The sequence below is a fragment of the Manis pentadactyla genome, chromosome 11 (assembly GCF_030020395.1).
Source record: "Manis pentadactyla isolate mManPen7 chromosome 11, mManPen7.hap1, whole genome shotgun sequence".
NCBI lineage: Eukaryota > Metazoa > Chordata > Mammalia > Pholidota > Manidae > Manis > Manis pentadactyla.
Window position 1 is genome coordinate 112,253,872 of NC_080029.1, and position 20,725 is coordinate 112,274,596.

The 20,725-nt window shown below is 39.8% G+C and overlaps 1 protein-coding gene across 5 annotated transcripts in view; it reads left to right on the top strand.

Annotated features, from left to right (window-relative positions):
* Positions 1–334: 334 nt before the first annotated feature.
* SNX1 (sorting nexin 1) overlaps positions 335–20,725 on the top strand; it is a 54,641-nt gene continuing 34,250 nt past the window's right edge. The window contains exons 1-2 of one of the 5 annotated variants that reach the window (XM_057488877.1): positions 335–747; positions 19,751–19,859. In XM_057488877.1, the coding sequence (XP_057344860.1) occupies positions 589–747; positions 19,751–19,859 (268 nt within the window). In that variant the 5' untranslated portion in view covers positions 335–588. The remainder of the gene's footprint in view (positions 748–19,750; positions 19,860–20,725) is intronic. The other 4 variants (XM_057488878.1, XM_036892069.2, XM_057488879.1 and 1 more) reach the window with 4 other exon arrangements.

Here is a 20,725-nt window from a genome sequence, read left to right on the forward strand (position 1 = left end):
TGAATTGTTAATTTGTATGTTTGGCTCCCTCAAGTGCCTAGTGGGTCAGGAGCTTCTTTATTTCAGTATTTCAAACGCAGATCAGGGTGCCAGGCACACAGTAGATGCTTAATGTATATTTCTTGAGTGAATTAACATAAATGTCCAAAGAATAAATGGCGAGACTTTACTGCAGTTTTTTCAGAGACCTCCATAAAAAATATAGGACCTCTATGAGGGCACTGTGCTAGGAATGGGTAGGTGGCAAGTAAAGGTTTTCAGACTCAGTCATCAAAAGACGTGTCGTTAGGCCTGTTAAAACTATCCATAGCACGAAGGGCCCTAGAAACCTGAGCAGTCCCAGCTCCTCGTTTTCTGCCTCCTCGCCCCTTTAGTTAAGAGCTCAGCTTCGCGATCCAGAGCTCGTACTTGCGGGACGGGAGCAGCGGGCCCGCCCCGCCCCCAGCGCTTAGGCCCCGCCCCGGGCCCCCGCCCGGAGCGTTCCGAGGGGCTGGTCGTCGCCAGCCCACTCCTCTGGTGGAACGCTTTGCTCGCGGCGCTATTTCTCTATAAAGTTGTTGTTGCGGCTTCCGCCGCGGGTGGAGGAAGATGGCGTCTGGCGGTGGTGGCTTTTGCTCTTCGGAAAGACTCCCTCCGCCCTTCCCTGGCTTGGACCCGGAGTCTGAGGGGATGGCCGGGGGGTCAGAGCCCGAGGCTGGGGACAGCGACACGGAGGGGGAGGATATTTTCACCGGCGCCGCGGCGGCCGTGAGTTCGCACCCTTCGGGGCGGCGGGCGGGCGCCCCAAGAGGGAGGAGAGGCTAAGCGAGGGTCAGAGAGGCTGGACAGAATGGGCCCAGCGAGACCCTGCTTTGGTGACAGTAGTCGTGGCCTGGGGACCCTGGATGAGCACTGAGATGCAGGGCCTGGCTTCCCGGGCCCTGGGCGGACGGTGTGCCGGCCGCCCCGCCGAGATCCACGACAGCGAAGAGCCGCCGAGGCCGGCATTTGGCCCTGCAGTGAGGCGACCCCGGACCCACCGGGCTGTTTTGCAGGTCGTTTCCTGTCGGGCTGATTTAATAGGTCAAGATAAGGGAATGAGGAGCAGACTTACCTTTCACTCGCCTTTATGCTCCTAGGATGAACAGTGTTATCTGGAGCGTCCCAGGATGGTGACCCGCCCACAAATGCTTTTGTTAGCCCAACACTTACACGGGTAATTACCACGGCCTTGCCTAGATTTTAGTTGATTAGTAAGGTTGCCTCCTTTGATCTCTAGGAAGACCCCGCCGGTAAATAACTACATAGGCAAAAGGTTTGCCCCTTTTAGAGGGATGTGTTAAAGTGCCTAAGTACCTCAGTAAGAGCAAATATGTAAATGTGAGGGGGGGGAGGTGTTCCCCACAGTAATATTCAGGTTTCTAATAAGATTTAGGCATTGAGAAAAGCTAATCCTTTGGGGAAGAATGTAGAAATCAGTAGTCAATTCTGGAACCAGTAGAGATGTTTGGGGATGTTTTATAAGAATACTGACTCATACGACGTGTTACAGTTTGTACCAAGTTGAAAACTTCTTCAGTGCTAGGTCTGTGAATTTATGTATCTTCCCATCATGGATAATATTTCTCTTTATAGTAGCTCCTCAGTGATGAGTGACTAAATAGCTAGTAGTGACTAAGTAAAACAGCGTTAAATTCTTTATGCAGCATGTGTCTGGAAAAGTTTGAGGCTTGTCTTATTTATGTCAGAAAAAGGTTGAATTTCTTGAAAATACCTTCTGTGACAATCATGAGAATTTTCCGTGTACTGAATTTAGTCCATAATCCCAGCTCAAGAAGTATTTGCTGATGTTAATGTAACAGGTCAAACTGCCTAATAAAATCTGTTCTCAGAAATAATTCTTGCACCAATTTAGTCTTTTTGTATCTCATTTAAACAAGTCTTTAGTCTGTTCCTTTAGTAATTCTTCTATATGCCGTGGAGAACAGCTGCTGTTAATAACTTCTAGGGTGGTAGAGTGAATATCTGAGAATAGATACTCTGGCACTGTAAGTGATTGGTCACATAGAAAAATGATAATTTTCCAAAAAGGACCCTGGGAAGGTGAGGAGTTATTTTCAAAAGTTTTCCAAAAGAAGTTTCTTGATCTCGCCAGATTACTTCACAGAGGCATCAATGCTTCTCTCTTGTACAACTGTAAAAATACTTTGCCTGATTTCCAGCCAAGGAGGGCAGGGGCTCAGAATGAACTTGTTCTACCACAAAAAGCATAATTATTTTCTTTAAGTTTTGATCCAGGAAAATTGAGTTGCTGAGAAACTAAAATAACTCCTGTAAGCTATTTTCTGAGCTGCCTGTCCTGATGTTAATCTCTAGGAAGCCAAGACCCCAAGATTCATCACAAGTTAGGCTTTGAATTTCTCATTAAATAGCCATTAAATACAAATTATATTCCAATAAATGCTTTAGTTGAGAGCCAGTGTAAGAGGATAGGGGATTGCAGTGCTTCCTGTATCTTAAGAAACAACATTGAAGGATAAAGTAATTAACATGGGCTTTGAAGGAGGGTTTAAATCCAGGCTCTATTACTTGCTACATTATCCTTGGGCATGGTTCTTAGTTACTCTGTACAGCTTCCTCACCTGTAAAATAGTAAATAATAACAGTACTGACCTCGACTATTAGTGTGAGGATTAAATTAGAATACCTGTAAAACACTTAGAAAAGTTCAGCATTTTGTAAACTGGAATTACTCTAACAATCAAAAACCCACAAAATCTAATAATAGATTGGAAAAATTAAATAATCCTAAATATGGTTAATATGGTATATCAAAATCAAACTAGTGATAAGATTGATTTGATTAGTTAAAAGCCATAAAAGTAGGCACTTAACATCATACTGATTTATTTTCATATTGTGTTTTGTTGTGTGCTGAAGGCAAAATGAGAGTGGCCTTAAAGAATTGTGAAGCTCAGGTGTGTAAAATTTAAAATTATGGGACATTGATGTAACAGCTGCTCCTGTTAATCATCCCATCTGCTCTTTTAGAGCCCCTCTAATAGAGTAATAAAAATATGATTTGATTTATAATCCAAAGAGCAGCCCATGATATCCATCTCAGAATCTATAAACGAGTTACTTGAATGGAATAGACAGGAGTTAAAAGAATTATTAAAGTAAATCTGAAATCATTGCCTTCAGGCTGAAAACCAGCTTTTGGAAGATCTGATTCTTAAGACTGCTTCAGACCTTACCTTCCTTCTGCTAATTACTTTGTAGGCCTATAAATAAAAACGTTTAAAATTCTAAATTTATTATCTGAATCTTTGGTTGGACGTGAACCAGCTTTGTATCTTTTTAGTTAAATCTTTCTTAGTTCTGAGATAGGCTTAACTTTTCCCTTAATAAAATGAGAGACTGTATTGGAGTCATTCTTGTGACTCCCCTAATTCTCAAAACTATTGTGTTATTAAAAAGATTAAATGGCATACATATTTTTATACCTCATTTGCCTTCACTGGTCTTGTTTGCATACTTCTGAACCTAAGTGACAGAACTGAAGCAAATTCTTTATTTGCCTTTCCAGGAATTCTATGCCAATTTCTTTATAGTTGTGTGCCAGGACAACAATTAGAATTGCCCTCTAAATAAAAGAGGAGAACTATGGAGGCCTTTCTCATGCCGAGGGGAAGAAGGAAAACATAGGTAACTTCAGTTCAGATTTTGGTCATATCTGGTAACTTCTTTTGATAGTAGACCAATTAGAATTTTTTTCCCCACTACTCTTACTCTTGAATTGAAACCCTAGTAATTAGTGAAGTGGCCAGAAAGAAGAAATTGGTTAAAGAATGAATAGCAGGGGACTTGAAAAGCCATATATTGAGTAATTTATCTTTGAATAATCAAGGCTTATTTACATGCTCCCAGTGGTGTAAAAAGAGCAATATGACTTTTATTTGTATTCGAAAGTCTTAGGTAACAATTGGCTTCTGACTGATATTGATTCATAGGTTACAGAGAATTTTATGAATCTAAGTTGTATATAAACATCTAGACAAGAAAGGACGTGGTATTTTTAGACTCCAGCGCCACATCTGTGATCAATGTAGCATGTATGCCGAGAGGCAACAAATCAGCTTTTTTTTTGTAGTATAAAACATACAAAGCTTACCGTCATAACCATTTTTATTTTTACAGTTCAGTAATGTTAAGTAATGTACACATTTTGTGAAACAGATCTCCAGAACTTTCATCTTGGCAATTCCAAAACTCCATACCTAGTAAATAACAATTCTTCCTCCCTCCCACAGCTCCTAGTAACCACCATTCTACTTTGTTTCTATGGATTTGGCTATGTTAGATAACCTTATATAAGTGGAATCATGCAGTATTTGCCTTTTTATAACTGGCTCACATTTTAATATCCTCAAGCTTCGTCCGTGTTACAGCATGTGTCAGAACTTCCTTCCTTTTTAAGGCTGAATAATATTCCATCATCTGCATATACCATAGTATGTTATCCATTCATCCCTCAACGGACGTTTGGATTGCTTCTACTTCTTGGCTCTTGTGAATAGTACTGTGCTGTGAACATGGGTGTGCGCATGTCTCTTCAAGACTCTGCTATCAGTTCGTTTGGATAAATACCCAGAAGTCCAATTGCTGGGTCCTATTATAGTCCAGTTTTTAATTTTTAGAGGAATCTCCATACTGTTTTCCATAGCAGTTGCATTGTTTTATAATTCATCTCAGCTCTATTTTAAGATCATATTGTAGTCCAGTTTTTAATTTTTAGAGGAATCTCCATACTGTTTTCCATAGCAGTTGCATTGTTTTATAATCCATCTCAGCTCTATTTTAAGATCAGTTTATTTCCTTTTTGAGTGCTTATAAGATAACTTCTTTACATCTGGACATAATTTGGTTATTTTATTAAAAAGCCCTAAGAAAATTGATAGGTTAGCTGGCTAATATATTCTCTGTTCTGCAGTATGCATTGTGGCTGTTTCCAAAGGTATAACATCTTCAGTAAGTTTCTCGATGCCAGCTAGCCCTCTCTCTTTTTAATCAGACTTCTTAAGGTGAATCTGCATAACAGTATTTTTAAACAAAAATTTACTACTTAATTTCTTTAATTAATGGTGTATGTAGTCACTTACTAATTTATATTGATAAATAGTCATGGGTATGTGTCCCTCTAGTGTGTAGTGTTTTCTACAGGCATACTGTCTCAAGCGCTTGTGTTTGGAGTTACCATCACATTAGGTGGTCAGATCTGGTCAAAAGATCAGAAGTTGAAATTTTACAGATTTTTCACACAGGTCTGATACAAATTTTCTTGTATCAGCCACTGGGGTTCTGTCTAAAGATTTGCATTAATGCCCAGCTCAAATTGTAAGCAAGTTTTAGTTCGAATAAATTTTGATTTTCCTGAAATACATAGTGATTGATTAATCGAATTGTACTAGCAGTTATCCTAGCTTTCAAGGTTGTAGAGGAAAAGCTAACAAAAGTAGTTACAAAGCACTTTTGAAGGATGGGGGAATGAGATGACTAATAAGTACCCAAATTAAAATTTATTTAAAGTAAGAGTTTGGGGCTTATGAGAGAAGCAACAAAGGTTGCAGTCAGACTTCTGTTTTTTGTAGGTAGTTACTGGCCCTTTGCTTACTCAGATGTTAAGGTACCTCTGATGTCTTGGTCGTTTGTGATTTGTTTGGTAGAGGGGGGAGAGAGGAAAAAGAACCCTCAAATCTCTCTCCCTTGGTCCTCCAAGCTTCTCAGCATTCGAGTAACTGTTGGCATAAATAAATCATGAGTAGTTGATAGTTACTAGAGCAAGTAGCCATAAGTATCTTATCTCCAGGAAAAGCCTGTTGCTCAACTTTTTCTGGCTTATTCTTTTGCTTAGTCAGATGGACAGCTGGGGCTTCATTCTTCTTTCAGAGCAGATTTGAGCTGGGTTTGCTTTTACACTTAAGAAGTTAACACACTTGTTAGTCCTCTGATCCTTCTGCAGTTTTCTGGGCCCTCCTAAGTTACTAGTTTGAGACCGCAGAAGTTCAGTAGGGAAATTACACTGGAGGAGTAAGTAGAATGTCTATAACTAAATTTTGGTAGATTATGATGCACCCTTTCACTTTGAGGTCTTCAGTGGGCTTTTTCATGGATTTCCTTAAATTGCTCAATTGTCACCTTCAGGCTTGTTTTCCCCACGTTTCCAACTGCCCCTTTTCCATTTTCATTAGCCTGAGAGGGACTGGCTCAGGGTTCTTTACGTTTTTTGTGTCATGGACCATTAACAGCCCAGTGAAGCCTATGGATCCATTCTCAGAATGTTTTTAGATGTATAAAATGCATAAGATTACAAAATAAAACCACTGAAATGAAGTTATCAAACAGAACAACTTTATATTTGTAACATGCTTTTTAAGGCCTTAAATAGTAAGATCTAGGGATAGGTCTAATTACTACCATAATTTTTAAATAGAGATGAACATAAATGTTATTTTGAGATGTGTAACAAGTATAAGGTCTTATAAAACATCTAATTCCTATTATAGTCTCAGGTGCTGCTATTCCTATTATGGTTTGTTGCCCATCTTTATAGTTGGGGAAAATGCTTGAAATGAGGTTATGAAGTGGAATTATAATTTTATTCCCTTCTGAGTTCATAGATCCCCTCCTGAATATGGCCTCCAGGTTAAGAACTGCTACTTTAATTCATTAAGCTGTCAAAGGGGGTAATATTGTGAAATCATTTGGGTTAATCAAATCTTCACCCAGTTTGTAAGTAAGATGCACCCTATTCCTAAATTGAATGGGCAGTAAATGTCTGTTCAGCTAAGCACAGAAGCTTTTAGAGCAACTGTGCCACTTTTGAAAATGGTGTGGGACAGGAGTCACTGCCTATGGTAGGAGAAATAATGGCTCCCTTCCCCAGATGTCCTGAGTTATCTAGGAGGCCCAGTGATATCAGAAGGATCCTTAAAAAATGGAAGAGCCTGATGAGTGTCTTCAGAAGAAAGGCACAGAGAGATATAACTTGGTTGGCTTTGAAGAAGGAGGAAGGAAGTGGGTTATGAGCTAAAGAATGTGGGTTAAAAGTTAGAAAAATCAAGGGAATGGATTCTCCCCTAGAACCTCCAGAAAGGAGCCAACCCTAATGACACCTTGATTTTAGCCCAATGAGACCTGTATTGACTTATACAGAACTGTAAGATAATAAATTTGCATTGTTGAAGCTGCTAAATTAGTGATAATTTGTGCAGCAGCGATAGAAAACTAATCCACTGCCCCACTTCACTCATTTCTCCTTAGTAAAAGTGGTAAAAGGAGCCAAGGTCTTTCAGGGTAATTATGAAAGACTTCCTGACTGCCCTGTTAGCATCTGGATATAGCATCTAGGGTTAACTTACTCCTAAGTATCCTTGCCTTGTTAAATCAGTATAGTCACGATTCCATAGCCTCATCTTGCCTTACAAAATTATACTAATCTGCCCTCAGAAAACGGTGCTCTTGTTCTCCAGAAGCAGTGCTCTCTTAGCTTTTAATTTGGAGTCAACCTCTAAATGCATTTTTTGAAAGTTTTAACAGTACTACCCTTTTGAGGTCCCTTGAACATAAATAATTCAAGGGTTCTGCATGGAGCAGAGAGCAGTTGAGCAACGTGAGGAAGAATCACAGCCGGTTGACCTAAAGGGAAGTTACCTGGAATCACAAGAGCTCTTTTCAGCACTGAATAGCTGTGTCAGCTCTGAGCAGCAGCAAGCCCACGTCTGTCCTTCCCTGAGCTAAGAAAATTGTGTTCATGGCCTGGCCTCGTAACTGGTGAGACATACTGGTAGCTCTTAACAGAAGTGATTTCTTACTGGCAGATCTGTCTCGCGCCTCCCTGAGAATTAGAATTACGCTGTCTGTGTGCTCTTGTAATTTTAAACAGAAACACTTGAACTTTCAAACAGGTTTATCAGGGGAGCTGCCTGCTAGAATTAACAGCCAAAGGGAGCCAGCAAGTGTTAGCTATCCTAGCCTCGGATTCTGTCACCAAAGAAAGAATGGCTCCTTTAATTTAAAGATGGGGGTGGGAATGGAGGACAGAGGAAGTAAGGCTGTTCGTTGACTTAATTAACTACATCACAAACATTTTCATCACAGAAAATAGTTTTATCTGTTACCTGGAAATTTATCCTTCTTCAAATGGATAGTTTTGTGATATATTGGCTATTAAGAGATTTTTCGAGTATGAATTCTAAAGCAAGACTTGTTTTTAGTATTGATTTTGTCACTCCATGTAATCAGTGTGCCTCCTCCCTTTCCCCCAAATGAGTCCTTCCTAATATTTTAACTGTTGATTCAAAGCTGGCTTTTTAATACCAGTTATACTTTAATACTGATTTAAAAAATTAGCATTTTAACCATAGGCGTAGCATATAAAATGGGTTATGTTTTAATGCCAAGGTGGGTATTTATTTCGATGACTGTTACAGACTAGTTTCATGAGAGGCTTGTTTTCTACTAACAGTACTGTGAGAATGTGGGGTACCATTTCTTTTCTTTTTTTTAGCAGTGGGCGAAATTTTTTAATTGAAGTGTAGTTGCTATACAATATTATATTGGTTTCAGGTATACAACATAGTGCCTCAGCAATTCTATACATTATGAAATGCTCACCATGATAAGGGTGATTACTGTCCTTCACCATATAAAGATATTACAATATTATTGACTATATTCCCTATGCTGTACTGGGATCCATTTCTTCTTATCCTTAAAAATAGTTCTGCTCAGCTTCTTTTGAATTTCATTTTAAGTAAAACTTGAGAATATGCCTCAAAGGCCAACTGTGTGCTGGGTGTTCTTCAGTCTAAAGAAATAAGCTTAGTTTGTCCAATGCAGCCCAAATCAAATCAACTGAAAATAAAATTGGTAAGGTCAAAAATAAGACAAATGTGAAAAGAGATAAAGTTGGAGAGGGATACTGGTACCATATGCCAGAGAGAGGGTTAACATGTAAGTTAAGTGTACATCTAATTAAGTAATGCTAACTTAGCATAGAAAAATGGGTCAAGGACATCAAAACAAACCAGAGGTTCAGATGGCCAGTAAACACGTGGAAATAACACAGCTTTTCACCAGTCAACCTTGCAAGGATTTTTTAAGAGATAGACTGCTTAATATTGCCGTGGGTGTGGCACTGTTACATATTGTAGGGGGGTAGAGAGGATGTAAATTGGTAGTCTTTCAATAAGGCAGCTTAGCAGAGCCTTTAAAAATTTTATGTCTGGTAATTCTATTTAAGAATCTATCCCAAAGAAATAAACAGATGTGGACTTACATATAGAGATGGACAACACAACATTACTTGGGATGATAAAAATCTGGAAAATGTCTAGATGTCCATCCTTAGGAAAATGACTACATTGTGATCTATACCCAGATGATAGTTAAGTCAATAAAAGTGGGATTTTTGTACAACTCTTAATGATGTGGAAAATGGTCAGATGATAAAAGGGGAAAAAAACAGAATACAGGGTTTTACATACACAGAAGAACAATTTTGTAAAAGAACAGAGGAAAGATTAGGGTAGTAAACACTAATCATTTGTCTTCAGCTTTCTTAGAACTCAGCGGTAAGTGGTTTTGGGGGTGGAGTCCCAGAGTATATCTGAGGAGCAGTTTTCTCTTCTCACAGGTAGTTTTTATCTCACATACTAAAGGAGCACAAGTCTTAATGTTCATTACAGTTCTAGTCAAGCAATTTATGGCTTGGCCTTGAAAGAGCTCTGGTAGAGGAAGATCAAGACAGGTAGTCATGTTCTAGTTGTCCCCTCTGAGTCTGTCCCTTCCCATTACTACAGGGACAGAGACTGCTGTTCTAACATTGCTCTAGAAAATGTTCTTAGTTTTTAAACTCCCAAGTTTAGATGATAAGTCAGGAATGGAAAGCTGGCTTTACTGATCTCTGTATCACAGGAATGGGTTCTTTTAGGTGTTTTTTAAAATGCCTGCATTGTAACCTGCATCCTTCCTTTTACTTTAGTCTTCCTGTGACCCACTAGTAAATTACATTTGTGTACATATATCCTTAATGTATTTTAGGCTTTAACCTCTCCTACAAGTTCATCTAGAGATGACTGTTTTCAGTGGGAACTAAACTAAAATCAGGTGGCTTTTCAAAACTGAAGGAACAATACAGCAGCAGACTCACAGTCCAAGGAGGGACTAGTGGCTACCAAAGGGAAGGGGATGGGGAGGGAGGGAGAAGGAGATTAACGGGCATCATGATTCGCACACTGCCTGGGAAGGCAGTATATCACAGAGAAGACGAGTAGTGACTCTATACTTACTACGCTGATGGACAGTGACTGCAAGGGGTAGGGGTGGGGGGACTTTGTAACAGGGGTGAATGTAGTAACCACAATGTTGCTTCATGTGAAACCTTCATAAGATTGTATATCAATGATACCTTAATAAAAAAAAATCAGATGGCTTTTTATGAGATTGCTATACTGTACAAGAGCACAGTAGTATAGATAGGAAGGAAATATATATGTAATGAGGTAATTGGCAATGTCTGTGGCAAAAGGGAGATGTGGGTTTTGGTTTTGCCCTTTTCTTTGTTGTCTGTGTCTCTGCAGTGATTTTTCTTGTTTTTTAAGATCTAGAGACTGGATCACTGTAACAGATTTGGTGTAACATTTAAGCATGTACAATAAGGACTCTTTAAACCTTATTAGCATAGAAAAGTTCCAGTAGAAGCCTTGTTTGCTGATGTAAATCTAAGTGTTGGCAGCAGTTTCTTTCCCTGAGGATGACCCCAATGTTGGATGGAGCTTTTGTGTGGCAAATTCAGAGGATCCGGTTGATCTGCCATTTACTTGGTTCTGTTGGGTCAGAAAAGACCTGTTTCAGAGGAACAAAATCCCTCAGATTTTTTAAGGAAATAATTTCATAAAAGATCCTTTAAGTTAGGTCTTTTAACTTATTTGGCCAAGGTGTCTGACTTCAAAGCCCTGCAATACCACACCATGGCTTTGGAAGCTGGCTTCCCAGCTCTCTGTTCCTGCACTGCACAATCCACTGCTCTGTTTACAACGGCACCCACTGGGTGCCCCACCCTACCCTTGTTTGTGGCTGATCATGGAGTTTCTGACAAAGGCCATGGACTGACTGTATTTTCACCATGTGCCTATTAGGCTAAGCATGACTGGGTTTTATTCTGTGAGGCTGACATGGGTGTGGTGAAAAATTGTGTCACAGTAAGTTAAGTAAGGATGAAAAGACAAGTTGTATTTACAAGCAGCATTAGATGTTGTGTTATATGTTCCTCTGTTTGTCAGGGTGGGGGTTGGGTAACATCCATGCAGCTGGGCTTCAGTGAACAATTTAGCCAAAGCCACAAAGTAAGCCAGGATCAGAGCTTGAATTCTGGACTCCAGTGTGCTGTCCTGATCACTAGAATGTGCCCCATCAGCATTTAAAAGGATAAAGGGACAGAGGCGGAGCCAACATGGCGGCGTGAGTAGGACAGTGGGAATCTCCTCCCAAAAACATATATACTTTTGAAAATACAACAAACACAACTAGCCCTAAAAGAGAGACCAGAAGACGCAGGACAGTGGCCAGACTGCAGCTACACCAGCGAGAACCCAGCGCCTCGCGAAGGGGGTAAGATACAAGCCCCGGCCCTGCGGGACGCGAGCGCCCCTCCCCCCAGCTCCCGGCGGGAGAACAATAGGCAGAGCGGGAGGGAGACGGAGCCCAGGAATGCCGAACACCCAGCCCCAGCCATCCGGGCCAGAGCGCAGACACAGTATATGCCCAGGGGGCCCTGGATACTGGGAGAACAGGGGGTAGACCTCAGAGCGGGTGCTGAAGCTGATGCCCCTGTGACAAAGAAAAGCGGGGGCTTTTTTGAAAGTCTTAAAGGGACAGGGACTTAACAGCTTGACGGAAACAACCCAGGTCACAGTACAGCAGCTGGAAATTACAGGGAAAACCGGGTGCACTAACCCCCTGGGCAACAGCTCTGAGACCCCTCACGGAGGCAAACAGTCAAGCAGCCCCCCCATCCATCACCCCACCGGGCGCTGCGAAAGCAGAGAAGCAGCCTGAGACAAATTCCGCCCACAGAAAGGGAAATTTCTCCCTTCCGGCCAGGCAAGACACAAAGACCCACTCTACACGCAATTACCCAACACAAGCCACTAGGGGTCGCAGTTGCCCCAGTAAAGAAAGGCCAGTAGTAAGTGAAAATTTTGGCCCTCCCAGCTGACAGTCAATAGCACCTGTCAACATGAAAAGGCAAAAAAATATGATTCAGACAAGACTAACCCAGACAGCTTCGGCATCTGCTACATCTTCCCCTGAGAAGGAATCTGGGGAGATAGATTTAGCCAGTCTACCTGAAAAAGAATTCAAAACAAAAGTCATAACCATGCTGATGGACTTGCAGAGAAATATGCAAGAACTAAGGAAGGAGAATTCAGAAATAAAACAAGCTCTGGAAGGACTTCAAAACAGAATGGACGAGATGCAAGAGACCATTAATGGACTAGAAAACAGAGAACAGGAACGCAGAGAAGCTGATGCAGAGAGAGATAAAAGGATCTCCAGGAATGAAAGAATTTTAAGAGAGCTGAGTGATCAATATAAAAGAAATAATTTAAGAATCATAGGCATTCCAGAAGAAGTAGAGAGAGAAAAGGGGATAGAAAATGTCTTTGAAGAAATAATTGCTGAAAATTTCCCCAAACTAGGGGAAGAAATGGCCTCTCAGACCACAGAGGTACACAGAACTCCCATGACAAGGGATCCAAGGAGGGCAACACCAAGACACATAATAATTAAAATGGCAAAGATCAAAGACAAGGACAAAGTATTACAAGCAGCCAGAGAGAAAAAAAAGGTTACCTACAAAGGAAAACCCATCAGGCTATCATCAGACTTCTCAACAGAAACCCTACAGGCCAGAAGAGAATGGCATGATATACTTAATGCAATGAAACAGAAGGGCCTCGAACCAAGACTACTGTATCCAGCACGAATATCATTTAAATATGAAGGAGGGATTAAACAATTCCCAGACAAGCAAAAGTTGAGGGAATTTGCCTCCCACAAACCACCTCTACAGGGCATCCTACAGGGACTGCTCTAGATGGGAGCACTCCTAAAAAGAGCACACAACAAAACACCCAACATATGAAGAAGGGAGGAGGAGGAATAAGAAGGGAGAGAAATAAAGAATCATCAGATTGTGTTTATAATAGCTCAACAAGCGAGTTAAGTTAGACAGTAAGACAGTAAAGAAGCTAACCCTAAACCTTTGGTAACCACAAACTTAAAGCCTACAATGGCAATAAATTCATACCTTTCAATAATCACCCTAAATGTAAATGGACTGAATGCACCAATCAAAAGACACAGAGTAATAGAATGGATAAAAAAGCAAGATCCATCCATATGCTGCTTACAAGAGACTCACCTCAAACCCAAAGACGCGCACAGACTTAAAGTCAAGGGATGGAAAAAGATATTTCAAGCAAACAACAGAGAGAAGAAAGCAGGTGTTGCAATTCTGGTATCAGACAAAACAGACTTCAAAATAAAGAAAGTAAAAAAAGACAAAGAAGGACATTACATAATGATAAAGGGCTCAGTCCATCAAGAGGATATAACCATTATAAATATATATGCACCCAATACAGGAGCACCAACATACCTGAAACAAATATTAACAGAACTAAAGGAGGAAATAGAATGCAATGCATTCATTCTAGGAGACTTCAACACACCACTCACTCCAAAGGACAGATCCACCAGACAGAAAATAAGTAAGGACACAGAGGCACTGAACAACACACTAGAACAGATGGACCTAATAGACATCTACAGAACTCTACATCCAAAAGCAACAGGATACACGTTCTTCTCAAGTGCACATGGAACATTCTCCAGAATAGACCACATACTAGGACACAAAAAGAGCCTCAGTAAATTCCAAAAGATTGAAATCCTACCAACCAACTTTTCAGACCACAAAGGCATTAAACTAGAAATAAACTGTTCAAAGAAAGCAAAAAGGCTCACAAACACATGGAGGCTAAACAACACGCTCCTAAATAATCAATGGATCAATGACCAAATCAAAATGGAGATCCAGCAATATATGGAAACAAATGACAACAACAACACTAAGCCCCAACTTCTGTGGGACGCAGCAAAAGCAGTCTTAAGAGGAAAGTATATAGCACTCCAAGCATATTTAAAAAAGGAAGAGCAATCCCAAATGAACGGTCTAATGTCACAACTATCAAAATTGGAAAAAGAAGAACAAATGAGGCCTAAGGTCAGCAGAAGGAGGGACATAATAAAGATCAGAGAAGAAATAAATAAAATTGAGAAGAATAAAACAATAGCAAAAATCAATGAAACCAAGAGCTGGTTCTTCGAGAAAATAAACAAAATAGATAAGCCTCTAGCCAGACTTATTAAGAGGAAAAGAGAGTCAACACAAATCAACAGTATCAGAAATGAGAAAGGAAAAATCACAACAGATCCCGCAGAAATACAAAGAATTATTAGAGACTACTATGAAAACCTATATGCTAACAAGCTGGGAAACCTAGGAGAAATGGACAACTTCCTAGAAAAATACAACCTTCCAAGACTGACCCAAAAAGAAACAGAAAATCTAAACAGACCAATTACCAGCAACGAAATTGAAGCGGTAATCAAAAAACTACCAAAGAACAAAACCCCCGGGCCAGATGGATTTACCTCGGAATTTTATCAGACATACAGGGAAGACATAATACCCATTCTCCTTAAAGTTTTCCAAGAAATAGAAGAGGAGGGGATACTCCCAAACTCATTCTATGAAGCTAACATCACCCTAATACCAAAACCAGGCAAAGACACCACCAAAAAAGAAAACTATAGACCAATATCCCTGATGAACGTAGACGCAAAAATACTCAACAAAATTTTAGCAAACCGAATTCAAAAATACATCAAAACCATCGTACACCATGACCAAGTGGGATTCATCCCAGGGATGCAAGGATGGCACAACATTCGAAAGTCCATCAATATCATCCACCACATCAACAAAAAGAAAGACAAAAACCACATGATCATCTCCATAGATGCTGAAAAAGCATTTGACAAAGTTCAACATCCATTCATGATAAAAACTCTCAGCAAAATGGGAATAGAGGGCAAGTACCTCAACATAATAAAGGCCATCTATGAAAAACCCACAGCCAACATTATATTGAATAGCGAGAAGCTGAAAGCATTTCCGCTGAGATCGGGAACTAGACAGGGATGCCCACTCTCCCCACTGTTATTTAACATTGTACTAGAGGTCCTAGCCACGGCAATCAGACAAAACAAAAAAATACAAGGAATCCAGATTGGCAAAGAAGAAGTCAAACTGTCACTATTTGCAGATGACATGATACTGTACATAAAAAACCCTAAAGACTCCACCCCAGAACTACTAGAACTGATATCGGAATACAGCAAAGTTGCAGGATACAAAATCAACACACAGAAATCTGTGGCTTTCCTATATACCAACAATGAACCAACAGAAAGAGAAATCAGGAAAACAACTCCATTCACAATTGCATCAAAAAAAATAAAATACCTAGGAATAAACCTAACCAAAGAAGTGAAAGACTTATATTCTGAAAACTACAAGTCACTCTTAAAAGAAATTAAAGGGGACACTAACAGATGGAAACGCATCCCATGCTCATGGCTAGGAAGAATTAATATCGTCAAAATGGCCATCCTGCCCAAAGCAATATACAGATTTGATGCAATCCCTATGAAACTACCAGCAACATTCTTCAATGAACTGGATCAAATAATTCAAAAATTCATATGGAACCACCAAAGACCCCGAATAGCCAAAGCAATCCTGAGAAAGAAGAATAAAGTAGGGGGGATCTCACTCCCCAACTTCAAGCTCTATTATAAAGCCATAGTAATCAAGACAATTTGGTACTGGCACAAGAACAGAGCCACAGACCAATGGAACAGACTAGACAATCCAGACATTAACTCAGACATATATGGTCAATTAATATTTGATAAAGGAGCCATGGACATACAATGGCGAAATGACAGTCTCTTCAACAGATGGTGCTGGCAAAACTGGACAGCTACATGTAGGAGAATGAAACTGGACCATCGTCTAACCCCATATACAAAAGTAAACTCAAAATGGATCAAAGACCTGAATGTAAGTCATGAAACCATTAAACTCTTGGAAGAAAACATAGGCACAAACCTCTTAGACATAAACATGAGTGACCTCTTCTTGAACATATCTCCCCGGGCAAGGAAAACAACAGCAAAAATGAACAAGTGGGACTATATTAAGCTGAAAAGCTTCTGTACAGCAAAAGACACCATCAATAGAACAAAAAGAAACCCTACAGTATGGGAGAATATCTTTGAAAATGACACATCCGATAAAGGCTTGACGTCCAGAATATATAAAGAGCTCACACGCCTCAACAAACAAAAAACAAATAACCCAATTAAAAAATGGGCAAAGGAACTGAACAGACGGTTCTCCAAAAAAGAAATACAGATGGCCAACAGACACATGAAAAGATGCTCCACATCGCTAATTATCAGAGAAATGCAAATTAAAACTACAATGAGGTATCACCTCACACCAGTAAGGATGGCTGCCATCCAAAAGACAAACAACAACAAATGTTGGGGAGGCTGTGGAGAAAGGGGAACCCTCCTACACTGCTGGTGGGAATGTAAACTTGTTCAACCATTGTGGAAAGCAGTATGGAGGTACATCAAAATGCTCAAAACAGACTTACCATTTGACCCAGGAATTGCACTCCTAGGAATTTACCCTAAGAATGCAGCAATCAAGTATGAGAAAGATCAGTGCACCCCTATGTTTATCGCAGCACTATTTACAATAGCCAAGAATTGGAAGCAACCTAAATGTCCATCGATAGATGAATGGATAAAGAAGATGTGGTACATATACACAATGGAATACTACTCAGCCATAAGAAAAGGGCAAATCCAACCATTTGCAGCAACATGGATGGAGCTGGAGGGTATTTTGCTCAGTGAAACAAGCCAAGCAGAGAAAGAGAAATACCAAATGATTTCACTCATCTGTGGAATATAAGAACAAAGGAAAAACTGAAGGAACAAAACAGCAGCAGAATCACAGAACTCAAGAATGGACTAACAGGTACCAAAGGGAAAGGGACTGGGGAGGATGGGTGGGTAGGGAGGGATAAGGGGGGGAGAAGTAGGGGGGTATTAAGATTAGCATCCATAGCGGGGTGGGAGAAAGGGGAGGGCTGTACAACACAGAGAAGACAAGTAGTGATTCTACAACAGGTTGCTACGCTCATGGACAGTGACTGTAAAGGAGTATATAGGGGGGACCTGGTATAGGGGAGAGCCTAGTAAACAAAGTATTCGTAAGTATTCGTCATGTAAGTGTAGATTAATGATTAAAAAAAAAAAATGCAGTTCCTATGTGGTGACCTCTAATGAGTTCTACACAATAATATAAAGGACATATAAAAGTGTAGGCAAAGGGTCTGTTTGTGTTTATACAGAGGATCAAAGCCTAATTTGGCTACCCCGAAAATGAACTAAGAAACGATATGAAAGAGAACTTCCAACATCAGCACTCTCGGGAAGACTCATGCCAGAAGATGATCATCAAAAAACCCCAACAAAGATCCACGCACTGCTACAGCTTTAGATGCACTCATCCCACCAGCTCCTGGACTTGCCATGGGAATGAAGGAGATATCTAAGCTGGCCTGTGCATACAGTAAAACAACAAATTTGACTGGATCTATACTGTTGGAACTCAACCAAGAATTAGGAGAAGTGCAAATTGTAGCGCTCCAAAATCTTACAACTACAGACTATTTGCTGTTAAAGGAACATGTGGGATGTGAGCAGTGCCCAGGAGTGGGTTGTTTTAATTTGTCTGATTTTTCTCAAACTATTCAAATTCAGTTAGATAATAACCATCATATCATTGATAAGTTTTCACAAATGCCTAGGGTGCCTAACTGGTTTTCTTGGTTTCACTGGAGATGGCTGGTAATTACAGGTATGCTTTGGTTATGTAACTATACTCCTATTATGTTAATGTGTGTGCGCAATTTAAGTAGTAGCTTAAAATATATACATGCTGAAGTTACTCTACAAGAAGATATGTCAAAGAAATAATCAATCTTCCCATGTTTTCTCCCGCCTGCTACTTCTATAGCTTTTCTTCTTCCTTCCTAATTACAACGAATTCTTAAATAGAATTCGTGCCTCATATCAAATTTACCGAGTATCATAACTCCTCCAAGTGGTAAAGATACCTCAAGACAAATGCTGGGCATAGAAGCCACAGGGCATAAATATGCAAAGAAATAAAAAGCTAACCATTTCAAACAATAAGGCTTCTCTCTCACTTACCAACTTAACATTTCCCTGTGTGGCCCCGGAAGATGACTGGTTAGCCAGAGACGGGTAAGATTCCTCAAGGGAGGAACAACCTAAGACAGGCACAGTCGCTGGGGGGTCATCAGGTGAGAAATTGGGGATCAACAGAGGTGAGGCTTAGAACCTCACCCCCCCTGTTCTGAGAGAAATCTTCTGCATATGTGGATGTTTTATTGCCCTTGTCTAGCTTGGATTAACACATAGTCTACAGGCACACACCTGATCATCTACATTTGCTCTCTTACAACACTAAACTATGTTTTCTACCTTTATGTTGTATCTACCTACCACTTCAGCATCTTATTAAAAATAATAAAGAGAGAAATGTGGTATCCACATATAAATCAAGTATAAAAATCAAATGTGTATTCATATTTGAACTGACTGTTTATAGTTCATAATGCATGAGCAAAACCAAAAGTTTCTGTGATGACTGCCCTTGTACTGTTCACCATGTAACTTATTCACTATGTAAGAATTTGTTCTCCATGTAAGAACTTGTTCGTTATGCTTCAGAAGATTGGAGACTGACGAAAATTAGGCTTGGGGTGGATTAATGATTGTGCATTGAGCATTGACTCCCCTATACAGAATTTTATTGTTGTTAACAACCATTTGATCAATAAAAATGAGAGATGCCCTAACAACAACAACCAAGAAAAAGTACACACTTCCAATTGTAAAATAAATAAGCAACCGGGATGTAATGTATAGCATAAGGAATATAGTCAAAATATTGTAACAACTTGGTATGGTGATAGCTGGTACTTAGAATTATCATGTATATAAATGTTGAATCACTGTGTTGTACACCTGAAACTAATGTAATGTAATACTGTGTGTCAACTACCCTTCAATAAAAAATAATTATCTAAAAAAAAAAAAAAAAAAAAAAAAAAAAAAAAAAGGATAAAGGTCATCAGCTGAGAGGGAGAACTACATTTGGACAGGTTCTTTTAAAAATTATCTGTATATTCACATACCTGTGTGGGTATCATGTGCTTTGGGGTGGGGCATTTCAGCAAGGTCATGGTGTTAGAAATTAACCCTGAAATGTGTGCATTTATTTTAGGTCTGTGATCACTTGGGCAGCACTTACAGCACTAATAATGATTTGCTGCTCATTGAACTGGCTGACTGATGATCCTGTCTTTCCCTAAACATCTGAGGGAGCACCTGAGGGATGCACTAAAAGTCACTTTCCAGGTTTGTTTTTAATGGTATCACTTTATTCAAAGTATCTCTTTGCTTTCAGAGTAAGCCCCAGTCTCCAAAGAGAATTGATTCCCTTTCCATCAGCAATGGCTCCCAAGAAAATGGGATCCATGAGGAACAAGACCAAGAGCCACGGGATCTCTTTGCAGGCAAGTATGGGCTCAAAATGTATTCTAGGAATCTTCTGAGCTGCTGAGTTAAAGTAAAAAACAACAACAAAAATACATATATACTGTGTATTGGAAACATAACTATGTAGGGATACTATTGTGGAGGATTCCAAAACATGTAAAATGCAGTCCCTGCCCTCAAGATTCTTACAGGTTTAGGGAGTAAGACATAAAACATAGTTATTTAAGAATGTGAGTTAGACTGTTAAACAATAATATAAGCATGGCCAGAGGAATGATAAAAATACTAACTCTTGAGGGGTTTGAGATCAGATGAAAGCAGTGGCTTTTGATTTTGTGACCAAGTCTCATAGTAACAGTTATATTTTGTTTCATAATCCAAAATACATACATGCTTACATAAAACCAAAACAAGTCTTATTAAATGATTTGTCCTTACTATTTTTAATACAATATGACATTTTCGATTTTTTTTTAATGCTGTTTGTAACCCATTGAATTGATTTTTCACAATTCACCAATGAGCCACGATCTGCAGTTTGAAAAACACTAGTATAGAGTGGGGCTTCTTAATCTCAACACTATTAGCATAAACATCTTGGGCCCGATAATGTATTGTTGGGGAGGATGGCCCTATTCTCAGCAGGGAGTGATCTCGCAACCTATAAGACATTTGGCAAAGGCTGGAGACATTTGTGATTGTCACACCTGAGAGTGTTACTGGTATCTGATGGGTAGAGGCTATGGATGCTGCTAACACCCTACATACATAGGACAGCCCCTTACAACAAAGAATTATCCAGCCCAGAATGTTGGTAGTGCCCTCATGGAGAAACTCTGGTCTAGAGTAATCTGGGAAGGCTTCCTGGAAGAAATAGGGTTTA